This window comes from Lemur catta, chromosome 7, assembly GCF_020740605.2.
Source record: "Lemur catta isolate mLemCat1 chromosome 7, mLemCat1.pri, whole genome shotgun sequence".
Lineage (NCBI taxonomy): Eukaryota > Metazoa > Chordata > Mammalia > Primates > Lemuridae > Lemur > Lemur catta.
In genome coordinates, this window is record NC_059134.1 from 41,271,502 (window position 1) to 41,293,879 (window position 22,378).

Consider the following 22,378-nt stretch of genomic DNA (forward strand, 5'->3'; position numbering starts at 1 on the left):
TCCACCCGCCTCGGCCTCCCAAAGTGCTAGGATTACAGGTGTGAGCCACTGCACCCGGCCAAGAAAGTATATTTTAAAAAGGTGTTATAAATGACCGAGGAAATAAAGATGATTATGTAGTTCGGAGAGATTCCTATGGTAGGAATATAAGCTGCTATTCAGCTTATATTTAAATCTAATTTAATATGTTGATTTTAATCTTTATTTTTATTTTAAGATTACAGTAATGCTTGAAAATGCAGAACGGGAACGTCTGGGGAATTCGCGACAGCCAGAGAAGCCTCTTATACGACTGCGAGTAAGTCCTATTTATATAAGTTAAACTATTAATTTTCAAAGTATAGTAGTGTACAATTTATACGGATTTTTTGAAAAGTAGTAAGAAGAGCACTTATTGTAATAAAGAGCAATCACCACTGGAGACAAAAACAATAAAGCTGTAAGGATTTGACAGTGCAATTGATAGGTTTGATATTTTCTTCTTTTTCTCATTTTCTGAATAATTTGTTGTTCTGTTTAATAGAGTAGCTGTGATCTCTGACTTCACCTTTAACTACTCTCCTTCTCTCACTCCGTTCCCTGTACCTTGGCCTTACTGAGGTTTCTCAGGCATGTCAGATGCGCTCTTACCTCCCTCAGTCTGCTCACGTGTCTCACTGGGGCCCCACGTCATTAACATTACCCTCCCCAAACCTTCTCTACAAACCTCCCGATTTCACTTACCTTCTTCTCCTTCCTCTTTTCCTTTTTTTCTCCATAACACATGCAGTTTATTTGTTTTTGTTATTGTTTGAATTATTTTCTGTGCCTTAATAAACCTGCTTATCTTTTCCATAGTGATATAAACAAAGATATGACCACAGAGCTCTTCTTAGCCACTGTGCTTCTCCCTTCTCCTAGCTCCTACCCTGTCTTTCTTATTCTCTTCCAAGCCCCTAAAAATATATAACCTCTTCCAAGCCCCTAAAAATATATAACCTATACTCCTCATCTAACATTCTCTCCCCCAGTTCACTAAAATCAAGGCTGTGACCTTACCATATCAAGTAGAAAAGGTTACCCTCAGTTGTCGAATGCAATAGATGTTTTTTTTCATCTTGCTGAATCACTCTTTGGCATTCTCTGAGTTATCTGTATCCCTTCTTAACCCTTAGTTAGCCCTTTTTTCAGTCTAGGCATATGGCTTTAACAACCACCTACAGAGTGATGACTCCCAAATTTTTACTTAGACCTTCTTGTTTTTGTTTCTGGTTTTTTTTTTCCTTTCTTTTTTTGTTTTTTTGAGACAGAGTCTCACTCTGTTGCCTAGGCTAGAGTGCTGTGGTGTCATCACCCTAGCTCACAGCAACTTCAAACTCCTCGGCTCAGGTGATCCTCCTGCTTCAGCCTCCTGAGTAGCTGGGACTACAGGCATGTGCCATGGCACCTGGCTAATTTTTCTATTTTTAGTAGGGACGGGGTCTTGCCCTTCCTCAGGCTGGTCTCGAACTCCTGAGCTCAAGCAATCCTCCCGCCTTGGCCTCCCAGAGCACTAGGGTTACAGGTGTGAGCCACCACGCCTGGCCAGACTTTCTTGTGATCTGTACATTTGGGGGGCCCCTAAAGCCTGGTACTCAAGAAGTGTGGTCCTTATACCAGCAGCATTGACATCACCTCAGAAATCATTAAAAATGCAGAATCTCAGGCACTTCAGACTCAACTGCATTTTAACAAAATCCCCAGGAAATTTGTGTGCATATTATAATTCAAGAAGTCCTGGGATTCTGGTGGTAAAGGGGATAAAGAGTCCAGTCTAGAGCCAGACTGCTTGAGTTTGCTTCTGGCCGTACCACTAGGTGTATGACCTTGAGCAACTGGATTGCTTGTCCCTGGGTTTGTACATCGTAGATTTATGAGATCCAAATGAATTAAATTATGCACGGTAAGTGGTGTGGTCCATTTTCTGTATCCCACTGTCATTGCTGTAGTCGAGCGCTTATTATTGCTTACTGTCCTACCAGGACTCTGCCTCGTTTCCTTGTCTCCCCACCACTAGCTTTTTCTCTACACTAATGTCAAAATCATCTTTGTAAAACACAATCTTGCATGTCTTACCAGCTGAAAACATCTTAATGATCCCATAGCACTAATAGGAAAAAGTCTAAACTTTTTAGAATAGTACTCAGGGGTCTGTATGATTTGGTCTAAACCAAACTCTTTGATTTCTTCCTCCTCGTCCTGCAAGCACATCCTAAGCTCCACTCTTATTGAACCACAAGTTGTTTCCTTGACCCAGTGGAGTTTATTTCACTGGAACCTTTGCTCATGTTGATCCTGCTGCAGGGAACACACTTCCCTCTTCTTTTCTGTACACCTCCTTTAGCACCCACCTAAGCCTGCAAGCCTCCCTCTTTCTTGACCTCCCATCAAAGTTGATGCCGCTTCCTCTGTGTCCTCATTCTACTCTGTAGATATCTCTTACAGCACCAATCCCATTCTTTTTTTTTTTAATTGTTTTTTTTAAACTAATGTTTCCAAGGCACGGACCAGATATGGGCACAGACTAAAAGCCAAGCTGGGACAAACAAGGGGTTGCTTTGTCCCTTGCTGATAGGCTATGGGCACCGCCAACCTGATGCCACTCTGCTCAGCTCGGGCGAGCACCTGTCGCGTTCTGCGTACTGTTATCTGTGTATTTGCCTTCCCAGTCAGCTTGTGTCTTTCTGGACCGTCAAGATTGGTTTTCTTTATGGTTATGTCCCTAGCCCTTAGCAGAGTGCCTAGAACATTGAGGACACCCAATAAAGTTTGTTTAATGAATGAGTTTTATAACTCTTAGGAGCAGAAAATTACAAATAAAAAGCTAGGCTAGAGTGTAGTTGTTAAAATGTCTGAGGAGTTTTGGGGAGACCCAACAGCTTTTGCATTTAGCAGTTTCTCTTTATAACATGGCAGCCGTAGAGATGGTCTGGGACTGTGGGTGATACAAAAACAGCTACTTTAAGGGAACCACATAGTCTTCATCAGAGCAAAAGATCCCATTTTTCTCACCTATGTATGTTTGACACCATTAGAACTAACCAGACCTAAATAGAAAACTGGCATTTCTTTCCCTAAACATAGTAAATTATTAATTCATTCATGAAACAGAAGAGCAGCTATTGTCATGTAAGTATTAATAATATTACAAAACTACATTGTGTTGAGTAAAGGACCCTCATTAATTCATTATTTCATTGAACAAATTTTATTGAGTACCTTTTGTTATGGATGCTGGGGGACACAGTGATGCCAAAACAGATGATGTTTTAAATTTATTGAGCTTACAGGAGGTAGAGGTGTGAGGAGAGGCATAATAAACAAATATCAGGTAAATGAACAGAAAATGTAGCAGAAAGCGCTGTATGTAATGAAGAGTGTACGTGGGTGGTAGCTGGGCTGGGAGCATTCTGGATAAGCTGGCGATGGGGGGCATGCTGCTTCCCAGAGCATACTTTGAGAACATCTGGTGTAGGAAAATGAGCATATCTCTTAGAAGGAAAGGTGGAATTTCTCTTTGTAAGGCCTATTTACCATTATAGACTTCTTTAGAAAGAACCTGCCTTGAAAGAAATTGTTAGTTACAGCAGGATAGCATGTTTTGAAGGTAATCATTCTCTAAGCTCACAGATTTGATGCTTTGCTATCTGGATTTCCCCAGCGTTCATCTTTGTCTAGTGTGAAGGCACATCCCTAAAATGATAGACCAATTAACTAATGCATCTAGGGCTGGTGTTTCATTTTGACGGTTTTTGTTGTTTTGATGTGACAGTTCAGAAATTTGTTTAGAAGTTTCACCTTTTCAGATGGTGTACCTGGTATGTACTTAGACTATTAGTGTTGTCACAGGGAGATGTAATCATTACAACACTGAAAATTATTGTTATATCTTGATTCCATTGAACAAAGTGTTTTGCTTATGCTTATAAATCTTCCTCAATAGGATAAATGGTACACCATCATGATCTTTAAAATGTAGAAAATTAATTTATAGATTTAAAAGTATTGAGCATAAACCCTATAAATACTGAAGGATGAATATGTTTCTTGAAAATTGGGAAATTGTTAAACCGAGCCTTCATGCAGTTATTCTGTATTTCCAGGTGGACTATAGTGGAGGTTTTGAACCTTTCAGTGTTCTTCGCTTTAGCCAGAAATTTGTGGATCGGGTAGCCAATCCAAAAGACATTATCCATTTTTTCAGGCATAGAGAACAAAAGGAAAAAACAGGTAAGGTAGTTATTTTTACAAGTTAAAAAATGCTCTTAAAGGGTTGTATAATCAATCTTTAGTAAAAGAAATATAAAATAATGATGAAAGATGTTTGAGTATGATTATAATATCTTAGACAAATAAACTGACTGATATTTGGAATAATTAAACCTCTTATCATCTAAAAATTAGATAGCAATCATTTTTAAACCTATTGATACCAGTAAAGAAATGGAAGGCTTTCTCTGCAAACATTATTTTTTTAAGCAGTCCTGCTAAGTAATAACACACACAGACTTTAGAGATTTATTGCTCAAAATGAATATTATTACATATTATTAATTTTCAGAGAATATACTCTCAATTTTTACATTATTATATATTTTTAAAGTGTGTAGTGATCTAGGAAGACTTCGGACTTTTGAAATAAGGTGTTCCATAGTTTGATATTTCTGATGATCCAGGTAATTAATTTTCAGTTAAATTTCATAAAAAACTAATTGCCCTTTTTTTGCATTTATAAAATAAAGTCATCTGACTGAAATAGTGCTTTTTCATAGGACATATTGATCATGTAAAATATAGAGACTCTTCCTTAGTGCTGTTGAGTCAGAGAATTTTCATAGACATCGACGGCCCTTGTTTATAAGTAAGCTACCTGAGTTTTTATTAACCTACATTTAATGGGCTTCTATTTTCATTGTCAAATTGTGATCAGAAATTGGGTATGCTGTGAATTCAACCTGAAACAATCATTTGTATATTTAAGTAGAGCTCACATAATACTGTTTTAGGGGGAAAAACCCATGTCAGAGAATTGTATTTTTATGTTATGAATTTTAATTAGTTGTTTCTTGATAATGGTTTACTTTAATTGCATGTCTTTATCAATTCCTTTAAATGTTATTGGTGTAGCATTCGTAAGAAAACAGAATATACAATTAATGCTTTATCTTACTTGAGTTTCATTCATACTGAGTTTTGTTCTAGTGATTTTTTTGTTTGTTTACACATAAATTGCTCAGTGGAAACAATGACACTTTTATATGTTTTATTGAAAGAACTTTCTGTTTTGGCCAGCTCTGCCACTTAACTGTATGCATGATACTGTACAAATTACCAAACTTCTGCTTTTTCTCATCTATAAAAAACAAGATATTAACTGTGCTTGGCCTTACAACATTATTGTGAGGATTAGATGATAATACACTGTGTAAATGGTCTTAACATAGTGTCTGGCATATTAAAATGTGGTAATATTTATGAAGTAATAATAATATTAACCCTCCTGCCTTGAAATTCAAAAAAGATTTTTGTTCACTTGTCCCTACCACCTGCCAAGAGAAACATTGAACTTGTGTCTCTTTCGTTTCCAGGCCTTTTTCTCTGCCTGAAATGTTTTTTCCCCCTTTTTTCCCCCTTTTTTGCTCAGTGAATCTTATTTGTTCTGGAACTTTTGATTCAAATGATAGCTGCCTTTGATACCTGCACATGATTTTCAGCCTTCTTTGAGAAGAATAATTGCTTTCTTCTCTACGTGTCATATTCTCTGTACCACTTACCACCTTGGATTGTAATAATTTATTGTTAAGGGCAAGGATCCTGTCTTTTTCATGTTTGTATTTTGGGTTTTCCTTTTTTTCTTTTTTCTTTTTAGAGACTGAGTCTCATTATGTTGCCCAGGCTGGTCTCGAACTCCTGGGCTCAAGTGATCCTCCTGTCCCTGCCTCCTGAGTAGCTGGGACTATAGGTGTACACCTTTGTGCCCGGCTTCCTTGTTGTGTTTTTAACACCAGGTCCCATACCTGCTAGACATTTAACATCCATTTACGCGGTAAAGGTTACTGGTAAAGCCAATACCGTACCTGATGTTTCTTGACTTCCTGCCTAGCACTCTTTCCAGTCTGTACCCATAGTTTTTGAGACAATTATCTTGCTTAGAATGCAGCAAAAGTGCTTTCAGCATTCTTCCCATTTGTCTTACAGAATGTTAAAAAGATGTGCTCAAGGGCCAAGATTTAATTAAATTAATAATTTTAGCTGTTAGGGACATTCTTAAGTGAAACTGGCTTATTGTGTTTTGAATTGTGAGAATGTCATGGTGACTGCTGGTGGAATTTTATGCCACTACCTTGACTCATCTCAAGGCACTAGCAATTTTACCCACGATTGCTTTTGTATCATCAGTGCAAATGTCCAGACAGTGAAAAGGCAAATAACATCTTAGTATTATTATGAAAGTATTCTGACCATGTGTACCCTCTGAAAGGGTCTTAGGGACCTCCAGAGGTTTGTGATCTACCTGGTGAGTACACAGCTGCAAGAGACACATCACTTGGAGATATGGAAAAGGAATACTGACTACGGGGAAAAGACTGTGGCTAGTAGCAAAAGTGGCTTGTTTTGCCTCAAATTTTACCATGTTGAGCAAGCTGGCAGTTGATAAAGTTTAGTGTTACCTTCCCCACTGACAACAACCTATAATGAGTTTGACCACTTATCATCGTCATAAAAGCTTATTTTTTTGATGGCTTTCTTTTTCTAGAAGAAGAGATCAACTTTGGGAAGCTTATCACAAAACCTTCTTCAGAAGGAACAACTCTAAGGGTAGAAGACCTTGTAAAACAGTATTTTCAAACTGCAGAGAAGGTAATTTCTTACAGTTCACATTTTGAACAATGGCTGTCTTATAATAGCAGATTTTAATTTAGGATATGTTTAATTGATAGTTTAAACAAAATGAATCCTCAGAATATTTCTGTGAAGTAAGTAGACTAACAGTTACATTTATTTGTAGTTGCTGCACATCAAGAAAAATTAGTGTTTAATGTTATTAATATCATTAACATGGCTATTGTTGATGTTGTTATTCTCTATCTTTTTATCTCTACTGCAAAAGCCTTAATCCATTATCTAATTTTCTCACATTTGGTTGCAATTTCAGAATTACGTTACAAAGACAGCCACATGGTGGTGAAAACACTCAAACTTATTATCATGTGTATTTGCCACTCTAAGATCCTCTGGTTGTATTAGTTTCCTATTGTTGCTGAAACAAATTTCTACAAACTTAGTGGTTTAAAAGAACACAAAGGTGTTACCTTAAAGTTCTGTGGGTCAGAAATCTTACACAGGTCTCACTGTACTGAAATCAAGGAGTTGGCATTGCTGTGTTCCTTTTTGGAGTCTCTAAGGGGAAATCCATTTCCTCCCCTTTTTCAGCTTGTAGAGGTGCCTACATTTCTTGGCTCTTGGTTCCCTTCTTTTATCTTCAAACCTAGCAATGTTTTGTCTCTCTGACCATTTTCTCACAGGTATTTCTCCCTCAGACTCCCTTCTGTCTCTCTCTTCTACTTTTCAGGACCCTGTGATTACACCAGCTTCACCTGGGTAGTCAGTCTCTGCTGATCTCTCTATTTTACAGACAGCTAATTAGCGCCTGAATTCTCTTTTGCTGTGTGGTCACAGGTCCCAAAGATTAAGATGGAGACATCTTTAGGGCGCCATTATTCTGCGTTACACACTGGTTAACCTAATCTCTCGTAATCATCAGCTGCCATTTTGGGACTGTCTATCCTAGCCACTCAGGCCCTTTGCATTGTCACCTGTCCTGCACTTCCCTCCCTTTCCTGGTTTTGACTTTGCTTTTTCTGGCCCTTAATATTTACCAGTAGGCTTAACTACTGTTCACTGTTTTGGGTTTTTTTCCCTTCAATAACTAGGTAGCTTTTTTGTATTTTTCCCTGGTAACATTATTCTGTAATTTTTCTTGCTCATATATAACTGTTTTGTAAGGAATAGATACCATTTCTGTATCGAGTGATTTGTTATCTGTCTTACAGAATGTCCAGCTCTCACTGCTCACAGAAAGAGGGATGGGTGAAGCAGTACAAGAATTCGTGGACAAGGAGGAGAAAGATGCCATCGAAGAATTAGTGAAATACCAGTTGGAAAAAACACAGCAATTTCTTAAAAAACGTCATATTGATGCCCTAGAAGATAAAATTGATGAAGAAGTGAGTAATTAATTTGGGTGTCTAGATCTGTTTAGACAGTCTCTCTTTAAGAGTAGCTCTGAGTTTTTTTCTCATAAATTACTGTTTAACCTGTCTGATTAGTTTCCTTATCTATAAAATTGAGATAATAAAATGAGGATTAAATTAGAAAATGTCTAGAAAGTGCCTAGAATAGAGTCTTACGTATAATTGTACTGAATAAATGTTAGTTGTGTTCCCCATAGATAGTAACCTTCTCTAGAAGATCCTGAAAGGACTTTCAGATGAACCTTGTAGGATGAAAATTTCTGCTCATTTCAGTTTTTTAGTAAGCTTTGATTGAGATTTTGAATCTTATCTATAAAATTTATTCTCTCTAAGCATAAAAGCAGTGGAAGAACTACACAGGAAAAGCTCTTTAGATTTGACTACATAGAAATTTTAAATATTTGCACATCAAATTGTTAGAAAACTAAATTAAAAGTGTTGACATGGGAAAATATTTTTATGTGGACAGAACTCTTATAAATCTTTAAAAAAAAACAAACATTTTAATAGAATAATGAACAAAGGACACGAATAGGTGGTTTATGAAAGAAATATAAATGGCTAATAAGCATATGAAAATTTTGTTTAGCCTATGATAACCAAAGAAACTCATATTTTTTATTTCTCAAATTGGCAGTGATTTGATAAAAGTAGTATGTAATACACTGTTGAGTATAGTATTAATATTATGTTTGAACAGTGATTTGAGAAAATAATGTCTGGTACACTATTGTTATAGTATTATGTTTGAACACCTTTACTAAAAAGCAGTTTGGCAATGTATATCAGGAGATTTAAGAAGATTTACCCTTTAACTCAGCCCCAGAAATTTTCCTACAAAAATAATGAGAGATTTATATATGGAATTATTTACCTTTGTTTTATCTGTGGCAGGGAATAATTGCAAATGTTTTGGTACAATAAATGTTGGCACACCTACTATATAGAATTCTGTACAGCCCTTAAAAATTACATTTTTAAAGAAGAACATGGAAAAATATTTCCAACATAATGTTAAGTGGGAAAAGAATTCCAAAGACGCAAAACTATGCACAATATAATTCATTTGTTTTTTTTTATATGTGTGTATGTACACCACCTGTGTTCAAAATCAGAACGCTGATTGCCATCAGTGAGTTATCTAACCTCTCTGTGCCTCTAAAAAGTGGGGATAACAATGGGACCTCCTTCAAGGTTGTCATGAGGATTAAAAGAATGAAGCCATGTAAAGTCCTTAGAATACTGCCTGACACATAGTGCTTGCCTGGTATTTTACTCTGACTCTGTTTCCTCTGTGAGTGACTTAGCACTTTTAGTATGCTGCTTACCACCTAGAGCACTATTGCATATGATGCCATCTTTTTAAAAAGTATTATTCCTGTATTTCCCTCCTCTACTGAATCATAAACATGTTGTTATGTCTTTGAGCTTAAAAAACAAGCAAAACTCTGGATCCCATTTCCGTTTAGCTACTACTCTGTTTCTTTATTCCTCTTTGATGGCAGAATTGCTTCAAAGAGTTTCTGTATTTTCTGCCCTAATTCTTCTCCCTCCTTTTTCTCTTTGACCCATCCATTCAGGCTTTTGGCTCCATCATTCCAGTGAAGCTGATCTTGTCAAGGTCACCTGTGACTTCCATTGCTAAATGTGCTGTTTTTGCTATCTTAAATCTCACTTGACCTCTTCTGGAACCATTTTTTTCATTGACTTTCAGGACTATATGCTCTTCTGGTTTTCTTCCTACATCACTGCTTGCATATTCTTAGTCTCTATTCTTGATTCTCCTCAGTCCTTGGATACCTTTTCATCGACACATGCCCTTTATGATTTCATCCAGCTTCCTGGGTTTAAATGCCATCTGTTTGGTGGTAACTTTTAAAGGTCTAGCCCTAATTCCTCCTATAACTCAGGACTTCCATAGCCAACAGCCTGCTAGACATTTCCATTTGAGTGCTTAATAGACATTTCAGAGTTTTAACAGTTCTACTCTGAGTTGCTGTTCCTCATCCCCTGCTCTCAAACCTGCTCTCCTGTAGATTTCTAGTGGAAGCACCCTTCTTCCACTTGCTCAGGCAAAAACCTTGACGTTATCCTTGGCTCCTTTCTTTCTGTCACCTGTATGCTGTCTAGAATTTCTTTTATTTCTACCATTAGAATGTATATGCTATCTGACTGCTTCTTACCACCTTCATCATTACCATTGGTGCAGGGCATCGTCATTTCTCACCTGGATTACTCTTCTTCCACACCTAATTCTATCTTCAATTCAGCTGACTGAATCCTCACATATTTGGGACCTAGTTACTCCTGCCTACAAAAAAGGTCTCACAAGGCTTTCTTCAGGCTGGACTTGTGTCTTTACCTTCATATCTGCTGCAGCTACAGCAACCTCCTTGCTGTTTCCTAAACATACCAAGCATACTTTTGTCCCACTGCCTTTGGATGTGTTCTTTCCTTTGATTGGAATGATTTCTCCTAGTTTTCTCCATGATTTATTCTCTACCTCTCAAAATCTTTGCTCGTATATTACCTTTTCAAAGATCCTTTTGTGGTCATCTTATTGAGATGACCTCTCCTCAGCACTTCCTGTCCGTCTTCCTGATTTATTTTATTTTTCTCTGAGTACTTACCTTTTTGCAAAGATTTCAGAGGTTCAGATATTTGAATGGACTTGCAAAACTCTTCTGAGCATACTCACTTAAGATTTTTATTTATAGGCAGTGGATATAGTGCAGTGAGAAAAAGAGTACAGGCAGGCATTAAGGATCTGAGAGACACCCAGGCATAAGCTCCTGATGTCCTTATTTGTACAGCTGGATTGTCACTGAATTGAACACCAAGATTTTGCAGTATTCCCAAGGATTATGCTCTCGGGTAACGTAGCAAGGTTGTGCAGGTTGAAAACCATCAATGAAAAACCATCCCAGAGGTTCCCCGGGGATAAATTTTCTGAGTCTAGCTGTAAATTAACTTGATCCTTGATGCCTTCTGAAATATAATATAACTTCTTATTTGCTACCCCTCTCCAACATATACACTAGATTGTAAACTCTATGAGGGCAGAATTTTTGACTTCTGTTAATTGCTGTATTCTCAGTTCCTACAATAGTGCCTGGCACATAGTAGGTGCTCAGTAAATATGTGCTATAGATTATTAAATAAATGGGGCTTTTTCTCTAACTACATAACTGTATTATAAGAGCCTTGTGAGCAGGAACTATTACAAAAGAAAGCTATAGTATCCTTCTCGGTACCAGGACCACAGTCAGCAAACATTCATTCACTAGTTGACTGTTGATAAAAGTGGATCTTTCAGGGTCCCACCCACCTAAGATACATTTTAGAGAGCCTCCTGGATGTCTTGCAGCCAGATGTGTTAGATTTGAGTGATGTAATAAATATTCAAGCCTCATCAAGGAGAGATTTTTGTTTTTATATGTTGTACTGATAACACCCATAGGATATTAGGATTTTTTTCCTCTGCAGTCTGACAGACTGTTTTTCAGTGACATGTAACATTTTGGCAGCAGGTAATGCAATTTTGCTTTGGGGCAATATATTTCTTTAGAGTACATTTCTGAAATTTTAATGTATAAGTAACTGGAAAAATAATGATTTCTTTAGTCAGTCCTCTGTGAGACAAATTGTAGTTAAATTTCCAAGTTTTATGTTATAATGTAAAGCATTTCTTAATCAATTGTAGCCCATTACTTTATTTTTATATAACTGGAATAAACATGTTTGTGATAACTCTTATGATCTAGGTACGTCGTTTCAGAGAAAGCAGACAAAAAAATACTAATGAAGAAGATGATGAAGTTCGAGAGGTAACTTTTCTGCCCTAAATTCCTATGCTTATATATCAGTTTATTAAACTAGAATAACTAATAAGTTTATTTAGAATAGTAGGTCCGTTGGTATGGTGGGTAGGAGTGAGCAGGGGTTGGCTGAGGATAGCTGCCTTTGATTGATTTCAGTTCAGCCTGCAAATATTCTGCCTGTTGACATTGTTTTTTTTTTTTTTTATTTTCCTTTTGCTCTTGTCTAAAACTTATTTAATTGTATGTGGGGGGGGCATATGCAACAAGAGCCCTTATTAATCAAAATAATATCTAATTGCTAACAAAGCATCTTACAGATACAAGATAAAATCTTACCCTACGGAGCTGATACTGTTTTGGACCAAAAAGAAACTTAGTATTTTGGTTAGCAATGTTACCATGGATAAATAGTTTCTATCATCTGTTCTAAGCTATTAAAATTGGTTTGAGGACCATCATCACTGTCTTCTCAGTCTCTTTGCAGGTTAGGAACTATAAATTAGAGATCATTTACTTGAAAGTTGGGCCTTTGTCTGGTACTTGGTGAATTCATGACTTAAATGTATTTTCTTATTTTCTAATTGACCCAACTAAGTGTTTTATGATTGCTATCTAGTATTTAAAAGTTATTTTGTAAATTATTTACTGTTGGTTTTGATTTGATTGCTTTCATTCAGCAGACATTTTGCACAGTATCTGTTATATTAGGAATACAAGTATGAAAAAGGTATGGTCTATGTCCGTAAGATTTTTTCAGTTTAGTAGGTAAGAGACATTCATGAAGAAAATATTTATTGAATCCTTTTTGCTAGGCACCTTACACTATCTTGGTTCCCATTTTATAAATGAGAAGACTGACACCAAACTCAAGGTCTAGGAAGAAATGATTCTTGGTTCTTAGATCATCTGGCTTCAACTTGATTAACTCTTTCAATTTATTAGTAACACTTTACAGAAATATTTATGTTTGAATGGGTCCTTTGTGTTTGAAGCCACTAATTTGAGTTTTTCATTAATCTTTTAAAAGAGAAAGAGTAAACATTTTATATAAGGAAAGAATTACGAGTTTAGAGTCCCAGCTATGTTTTAAGACTTTTGCAGGTAATTGAGGTTTCCTAGGTAATTTTTCAGCAAGCCATAGGATGTTATAAATTTTTTCATCCTCTGTATACTATTTAGAGCTTAGGTAATGGAGTTTGACACTTTGCCAAATATAATATAATTCACAGCTTTGCAGAATCATTTAGCTCAGAATATGAATCTCAGTACCATGCTTAAATTATTGAAATAAACAGACAAAATTATTAGCCCTTTCATTTAGAGAAAGAACATTATGCTTTAAAGTCTCTTGTTCACATGGAAAAACTCTCAAGTCTCTTCCTTAAGTTCACATTTAAATAAAGGACCAAACCATAAATATTAGGCTTTGCAGGCATATATGGTTTCTATCACATATTCTTGGGTTTTTTTAATAGCCCTTTAAAAACTATTCTTAGTCTGACCCATAGTCCTTAGTTTACCTGGCCTCTGATTTCTTATATTCTATCTGAATTTGAGGCAGGGTCGATATCCTCTTTCAAAATGTATTGTAATACCATGCACAGTCAGCAGAGTGAAAAGGTTACCCACAGAATGGGAGATAATATTTATAAATTGTATATCCAATAACAAATTAATATCCAGGATATATTTTTAAAACTTCTAAAACTCAACAGTAGCCAAAAAAAACCCAATTTAAAAAATGAGTAAAGGACTTAAACAGACATTTCTCCAAAGAAGATTTACAAATGATCAATAAGTGCATGAAAAGATACTCAACATCACTAATCATTAGAGAAATGCAAGTCACAATGATATATCACTTCATACCCATTAGGATGGCTATTACTTTTAAAAAAAGGAAAATAAGTTTTGGCAAGAATGGAGAAATTGGAACCCTTGAATATTGATGGTAGGAATGACAAATGGGACAGCTTCTGTGGAAAACAGTATGATGGTTCCTCAAAAAATTAAACATAATATTACCTATAATCTAGCAATTGTCCTTCTAGGTATATAACCAAAAGAATTGAAAGCAGGGACTTACAGATATTTATATACCAGTGTTTATAGCAGCATGATACACAACAGCCAAAAGATAGAAACAACCCAAATGCCTATCAGCACATGAATGGATAAACAAAAATGTGCTATATACATGCAATGGAATGTTATTCAGTCTTAAAAAGGAATGAAATTCTGATATATGCCACAATGTGAATGAAACTTGAAAATGTTACGTTCAGTGAAAAAAGCCAGATGCAAAAGGACAAATGTTGTATAATCCTACTTATATGAGATACCTGGAGTAGTCAAATTTATAGAGACAAAGTAGAGTAGTGGTTACCAGGGACTGGGGGAGGGAAGAACGGGAAGTTACTGTTGATATGGTGTTTCAGTTTGGGATGATAAAAAAGTTCTAGAGGTGGGTGATGGTGATGGTTGCATAACAGTGTGAATGTTCTCAATGCCGCCCGCTGTATTACATTTAAAAATGGTTAAAAGAATAAATTTATGTATTTCACCACAGTAAAAAAAAAAAAAAAGCATAATACTAAGATAGTATGATTTCAGATCTCCCAAAAAGTGTATGGAAACATCCTTGTGATTGGCTCTAGATCTGCACTCATGAGGTGAATGAAATCTTAGAAGTAATATACTTCAAAGATAGCAATGAACTCCAAAGTCTTTCATGTGGAAAAAAGTAGAGTTAAAATATTTGAAATGTAGTGTTTGAGATGATAAAAATGAAGATACAGTATTTAGACAAAGGGAAAAATACAAAATTTAGAGATGATGGTTGGTAATTCATTTCAAGAAAAAGTCATAATAGAGCATATGCATTTTAAATTTTGCTAGATACTGCCAAATTGCTCCAAAGATGTATAGTTTACATTCCAACCCAGTGGTATTTGGGGTTGTTTATTTCCCCACATCCTTGCCTTCATGATGTATTAGTATATCTTTTGATCTTTACAAATTTAAGGGAGAAGAATTATTTCCTACTGTTGTTTTTAACTCATACATCATTTTTTACTAGTGAGTCTGAGTAATTTTTATGTTTATAAATTATTTATATAGTTATATAAAACACATGGTCATTCTCTTTGCCCAAATTTTCTTTTTTGGGTAGGGCTTTCTTTCTCTACTTGGTTTGTAAAAGTGCTCCTTTGAACACACTAGTGTGTTCTCTGTGTACACATACATATGATAGTATAGCATATATAGGGTTTTTGCCATGTAAAGAAAGTATGCACTTATTCCTGAGGCTTGTTTAAATCAGGAATGGTTGGTGAATTACATGCCTTTTTGTGGAGATAAGTATTTGGGTTTTTTCTTCCTTCTGTTAATATAGTGAATTATATTAACATATATCCTATTATTGACCCATCCTTGTATCACTTTCTAAACCCTTGGTAATGGATATTCTGATCTTTCCATATGCTCCTGTATTCTCTTTGTTTACTTTCATATTTGTAAATAAGATACTGTAATTTTCTTTTTGGGCATGCAGTCCTTTGTTAGTATCATGTCATTATGGATTTGTAACAATATTAATAGCTTTTTTCTTTATGCTCTGGCACTATTGAAATAGCAATAAGATTATCTGTTCTTTGCAGATTTGGTAGAATTTACCAAAGAAACTTTCTGGTGGTGGTCCTTTTTGGGAATATATTTCTTTTAAAAATTTTCTCAAAATTTTCTTTGATAATTGGTCTGTTGAGACCATCTGGGTTTTTTTTTTTTTTTCTTGTTTCAGTTTAGGTTATTCATTTTCCAAATTATAGAATTGAGCATTCTGTCATAAGTCTTAATTTTCTTTGGATCTCACCCCCATTCTTATTTCTAATTATGTATATTTGTATTTTCTTCCTTTCTGTTAAGCTGTCTAGTGATTTTTATCAATATTGTTTTGTCCCAAAGGGCCAGTTCTTGCATTTATTAATTCTAATATGTTTTTGTTTGAAATTTATTAATATATGGTTTTATCTTTATTCTTTCTAAAACTTTCCTTGGATAGGCATTATTTTATTTTTCCTGACTTTTTGAATACAGAATTATCTTATTTACATTCATCCTTATTTAGCAGGCTATATTCTTTTTTATAAGCACTGCTTTAGCTCTCTCATGTGATATGCAACATTTTTGTTATTTTCTAGATATTCTATAATTTTAGTCTTGTTTTATAGTTTGCAGAGTTTTTGCTTTATTATTATTAGTATCTTATTTTATTGCATGATGATTAGACAGTATGATAATTCTGTTTCTACTGTCTAGCATTTATTGAGATTTTCCTTTGTACCCTATTATACATCTATTAAGTTTCATAGGATCTTAAAAAGGAGTATATTACTTAATTTCAGAGTACAGAATTCAATATGTATCAATTAGATCTATCTTATCAATTATGTAATTTAGGTCACCTTTTTAAAGTCTGCTTTAAAAAATGTATAGCTGCTTCTTGTTATTTGTGGTAGTTATGTTGTATAAAGTTACTTCTAGCACTGAATTAGCAAATACTGAACCATTGCTCATTGGGGAAGTACAGGGTTAGGTTCCTATGAGCCACTGGTGACACCATTTTTGTCAACCAATCAATACATAATCTTTTTTATGTGTTTCTATTTAAAGACACTATTTAAGATATGTTGTTCATTCATTAACATTGAACTAACAGCAAACAGCGCTATAATTCATACCTGAATGAAGCTTATCTAACATATTTTCTCTATAAGGCACATCATGGTCTTGACTAAACAGCATTCTAGCACTATGCTGGAAGACCATTTTAAACACCAAATTACCAAGCAAAAGCACACAAATGCAAAAAATGGCAATAAATATATAGTCATGTGCAGTGGTCCTATAAGATAATAATATTTTTACTGTATCTTTTCTATGTTTAGGTATACAAATACCATTGTGTTGCAGTTGCCTGCAGTATTCAGTACAGTGACATGTTGTACGGGTTCGTAGCCTATGAGCAATAGGCTATACCATATAGCCTTGGTATGTAGTAGGCTATACCATCTAAGTTTGCTTAAGTACATGCTATCTTGTTTGTACAAAGATGAAATCACCTAACACATTTCCCAGAATGTATCTCTGTTGTTAGGCGACACATGACTATACCATAGAAAGAACACTTGTCTAAAGGACAAAAGCTAAAACCAAAAGGCAGAATGACTCATTGTTTGACCTCAGCTGGGAATTGTGTGTCAGGCAACCCAAAATTTTCACCACTCTGCACATGTCCGCAGATGACCACAGAAGTACCACAAGTATTGATTTTTGTGATCACAGATAAATATTGGCAAGTAGGTGAATTTGTAAATATGGAATTTATGAATAATTAGGATTGATGGTACTTCATTTGGGACAGGAAAGTTGAACCGAAATCTTTCTACCATTGTTTCTTTTTATTTTTTGTTGTATTCCTTAAAGTCTTTTTTCTTTGCATTGTAAGGCCATTGAGCTCTTAGTGCAGTGATTTAGCTGTTATTTCACCTCAGCTAAGATCGTCATCATAGGTTATATCACCTCTTACCTTCAACCCCACTTCACTCCTACTTCTATCCTGCCTGGCTTCTTGACATCTGCTCATTTATCACTGTTTTTCCTTACTTTATGGTATCACAGAGCTTAAAAATTACGTGGTCATCTATTCTTAGACCCAGAACTTGCCATTGCAACCAAGAGAGACTGTTGTCATGGCCTCTTGTGTTATATACATCAATTTTGGAGAGCTCTACAATGCCTGAAACTCAGCTTTCTCCCTTAGCCAGGTCAAATATTCATTATACTCATTAATTCTTCTTCATAGCTTGTGTGTTTGTGATAGGAGCTATTTTCTAATTTTTTTGAGAATGTTTTATTTTTGTTCTTGTTACATTTTGATTGGTTGAAGGGAAAATCAGGGCAGAATTGCTTTTATTCTATTTTTAATCCAAAAATCTGTGTTCATTTTAGAGTTAGTCAGAATATGTGGCTAATTCTCAAACTTGTCTTTCTAGATGGTTTCTTATAAAAAATGTATGACGTATTGGTTTTTATCCTTTCTTGCTGTCAGTTGATATATTCTACTTAATTCTTATATATTTATAAGATTATTATTCATATTTTTGTGATTACAAAAGTAATATTTTAGGAAAAGTACTAATATATTATAGAAAACTTGTAATATTCGGGAATAAAAAAACAAAAGTACCCATTTTATCACTCAGAGATAACAGCTATTTATTTTTTTTTTCTTGTTATTTATTAAGAGCTATTCTAAAAAGTAGCTCAAATGATGACAATCTCTTATAAATGATATGCAAAATTAGGGATGATTGCCAATATTTCTTCTAGTTCTGAAAGTTTTGAATCTGAAATTTTTATTTTTCTTGGTAAACCTTTTCAAAAGGTCTCATTTTACAGGTATTATAGTATTATAAATTGATCTGACAGATAATAAGCATTAAAAAACATTAAATTTGATTGGTGGGGAAGTTCTTTATATTTTTATAGCATAATTAGTGAAAAATAATATAGACAATTTGACAATGTTAAATGTTTATCTGTACGACTACATTAACGACTTTGAGGATGCTGCATTGTCTCCATATGTGTACTTTCTCCTTGTTATCCCTCTCAGGCCATGAATAGGGCCAGAGCTCTCAGATCTCAGTCAGAGGACTCTGCTTCTGCCTTCAGTGCTGATGACCTTATGAGTATAGACTTAGCAGAACAGATGGCCAATGACTCTGATGATAGCATCTCAGCACCAGTGAACAAAGGAAGAGGCCGAGGAAGAGGTCGAAGAGGAGGAAGAGGGCAGAATTCAGCATCGAGAGGAGAGTCTCAAAGAGGAAGAGGTTAGCACTGAGTAGTCTGTTGCACATTCAGACTTGGCAGTTGAGTGGGAAATACAGAATTTTATCTTTTCAGAATTGAGTTATAAGTTTTTAATTCTGAAACACAATTTTTTTTTTTTTTTTTTTTTTTGAGACAGTCTCAGTTTGTCGCCCCAGCTAGAGTGCAGTAGCATCAATCATAACTCACTGCAACCTTAAACTCTGGGCTCAAGTGATCCTTCTGCCTCAGCCTCCCAAGTAGCTGGGACTACAGGCATGTGCCATCACAGCCTAATTTTTCTATTTTTTTGTAGAGACAGGGTCTCACTCAGCCTGGCCTCAAACTCCTGACCTCAAGTGATCCTTCTGCATTGGTCAACCAAAGTGCTAGGATTGTAGGCATGAGCTACCATGCCTGGCCTAAAACACAATTTTTAAAAAATTTATTTTTATAATGCACGAAGACAGTCTTTAATGCAGTTCTGACATATACCTTTTACTTAAATGAATGGCCACATGCCCGTAGAGTTTTAATTGTTCTTAACACATTTTTTTAAAAGCTTCACTGTTCTGTTCTCACAGAACCTTCTGGGTACATTCAATGTCATGTTCACATGTAAAGGTAATAGGCAAATATGAGTTGTTAAGGAAAATGGCTAGCTGATGGCCATTGGCAAGAGGAGGAAAATTCCAGATCCATCAAAATTATTATTTTTGTTGCTGTCATAAGATACATATAGCCACATGCTTATAAAGTAGGCATCATAAAATTTGTTTAAAAGAAAAAACTACCCCCAGACAATTTGATTCCTAAAAGTAATTATTAATATTATTTTTCATCATTGTATTTAATGTAACACTATTGTCATTGAATAGTTCAAACAAACAGAAAATGGTAATCCAGTGACTTCATGACACATTATATAAATCCATCTCCAGGGATGTTTTAAAATTGTTTCCATTAAATATTTATCCATAGGAATTTTATGCCGGTAAAATAAATAGGTATTTAGTTTAAAATTTCCAGGGAGAGAAATCCCCATCTTCTAATGATGATTTTCATCATCCTTACATTTACAAAATTTTTTCTTAAATTTTAATTGGACAAATATGAACCAAATATAGTCTAAAAGAATAGTCTCTGAAAATTGGTCAGACTCTGAATGTTCTTCTTGTATGTGTCTTTGGGTTTTTATAAATAAACTATTTTATACAACTTTATTTAGCTTTCATTTTGGTATTGTGTTTTTTTAAAAAAAAAAAAAACCTTAGCTACTGATAGGATTATATATTGACTTCTTATTATTCTAACATCAGGCCCTGGTCTGGATACTACTACCCGTGGCAGGAGTTCAAAGGCCACTGTGTCAACATCTAGAAATATGTCTATTTTAGATGGTAAGTATAGACTGCAAGTTATTTATCAATTCCAACATAGGGGGACCAAGGTAATCCCCATTAGGAACCCTCATTTATTTGTGTCACCATCATTGGGAGACTTAAAAGGGCAATTAGGATCACCAGATAAATTATTCCTTAAAATATCTTTGCCATGCATCAGAGCTATTAAAATGGGTAAGCTTCAAAAATTATGTTTGTAATTCCTTACTTTTACAGACAAGTTTTATTATCACCCTTTGACAGAGAGATCACAACAGCATAGAAAAGGGAGGCAGTTAGTCACTATACTGACAGTGGTCGAAAGAGATGGGAACTGCTGCTTAATGTGCTGTTTTTCTTGCTTTCCCTGTGCTGCTTCTGTCAGTCTCTTCTGTCCATAGAGACAAGTCAGGTGAGCTGCCCTTGAGAAAAATGATGGCTAAGATCTTGGAATTAATTTGTGTATGTTCTATGGTCTAAAAATCGGCTTCAACTTTAGGGGATCTATTAAAATATTTTTAATATTACAGTTTATGAGATCAGCCTAAGTTGTTAGTCATATTTATTACAAAAAGTATATGTTAAGATAGGTGGTGATGTTTTTTTCTACCTAGCATTTAGAATATATTCTTATGTATTTTATTTATATTATCTATTATTTGAGGTTAATTGTTTTCTCACTTCTTTAGCTAGGATTCATTTTTGACACACTGGGGAGTTGAACCATTAATAATTCTCCCAAGATGAAATTTATCAAGGGTAAAAAGTATAAACTGCATTTATGTCCAAAAGGACAGCTGCACAAATAGAGTTGTGAGAGGTATGTGAGTTTAACAGAACCCAGGTGAAAAAGACTTAGGTCAGTAAGAGTTGCGCAGGTCAACCTAACTGTCCAAATCTATTGATGTCTTAAGCAGTATTCATAGAAGTAGTGAGCCTCCACAGCAAGGAAGTTCTCCTGGGTGCTGAATTGGACGTACTATGCAAAGAATACTGTACTTAACTTTGGAACTATATTTCAAGAAGGACATCAACTATATATGATCATTCAGAAGAGAAATCAAGTAATATAAAAAATGGTTGAAGGAACTTGGGATATCTACCCTGAGAAAGATTCAGATCTTTACATAGATTATGTTCTATCATGTGAAAAGTGAAATAGTTTTGATTGTTTAGTCCCAAAGATAGTGGTGGTTTTAAATCTATTTTGGCTTATGGATTCTCTAAGAATCTGAAAGATACGTCTTCTCTCCCTAAATAAGTACTCACATGCAGTTGCACTCAATTTCAAAGGGTTCAAGGATGCCTGTGAAGCCCATTCATGTTCTCCAGATTGAGAACTCACAGCTCAATGAGGATGGATGGGAAAAACTAGAAGCATGCTCACTTAAGTTTATCGTCTGATAGAATGGACCTAAAAGACTTAAGAACAGCTTTCTGCTTCCTCATTTTATAGATGAGGGAACTGAGCTAAGCAATTTTGTCCTGGGTTGATAAAACTACTAATAGTAACAATAATAGCTAATATTTATGAAATTGCATGCCTTTTAACAAGTCTGTGGGGTAGGTACTTATTATATTATCCCTGTTTTACAGCAAAGGAAACTCAGACTTCGAAAACATAGGTAACTTACCCAAGGTCTCATAACTAGTCAGTACTAGAGCTTGAAATGATCTCATGTTCTTTGGACTCCAGAACCAGTAGTTGACCACTGTGCTCTTTTCCAGAGCAAGATAAGATTAGAAACCTAGCTATGGGTTCTCAGTAGGAGGAGTCTTTGCATTATACAGAATAACCTATCTAATTAATATAAAGATGGAGTAAGCTACCTTGGAAGGAATTGAGTTGTCACTCCCTTAAAGTTTTCAACATTTATTGGATGACAGCTGACATTGGAGAAAGGATACAAACATCAGATTGATTAAATGACTCTTAAGGAACCTCATCAAAAATTCTATTGGTGTACTTTTACTCAAATATTCAGTGCTTCAGGAAAGCCAGCTAAGATTCTTCACTTTTGACTTCAGA

General features: G+C 35.1%; 1 protein-coding gene and 1 non-coding gene across 4 annotated transcripts in view; one reads left to right on the plus strand and one right to left on the minus strand.

Annotated features, from left to right (window-relative positions):
* The window catches only part of MRE11 (MRE11 homolog, double strand break repair nuclease), a 57,287-nt gene that overhangs the window by 16,511 nt on the left and 18,398 nt on the right, over positions 1-22,378 (plus strand). For all 3 annotated transcript variants that reach the window (XM_045557105.1, XM_045557106.1, XM_045557107.1), the window contains 7 exons: positions 218-298; positions 4,122-4,248; positions 6,776-6,879; positions 8,073-8,246; positions 12,038-12,100; positions 18,771-18,990; positions 20,287-20,367. In XM_045557105.1, coding sequence (XP_045413061.1) covers positions 218-298; positions 4,122-4,248; positions 6,776-6,879; positions 8,073-8,246; positions 12,038-12,100; positions 18,771-18,990; positions 20,287-20,367 — 850 coding nt within the window. The remainder of the gene's footprint in view (positions 1-217; positions 299-4,121; positions 4,249-6,775; positions 6,880-8,072; positions 8,247-12,037; positions 12,101-18,770; positions 18,991-20,286; positions 20,368-22,378) is intronic.
* On the minus strand, positions 2,506-2,642 carry LOC123643144. The gene has a single exon (XR_006736701.1). It is a non-coding gene; the product is annotated as a small nucleolar RNA SNORA48 (small nucleolar RNA).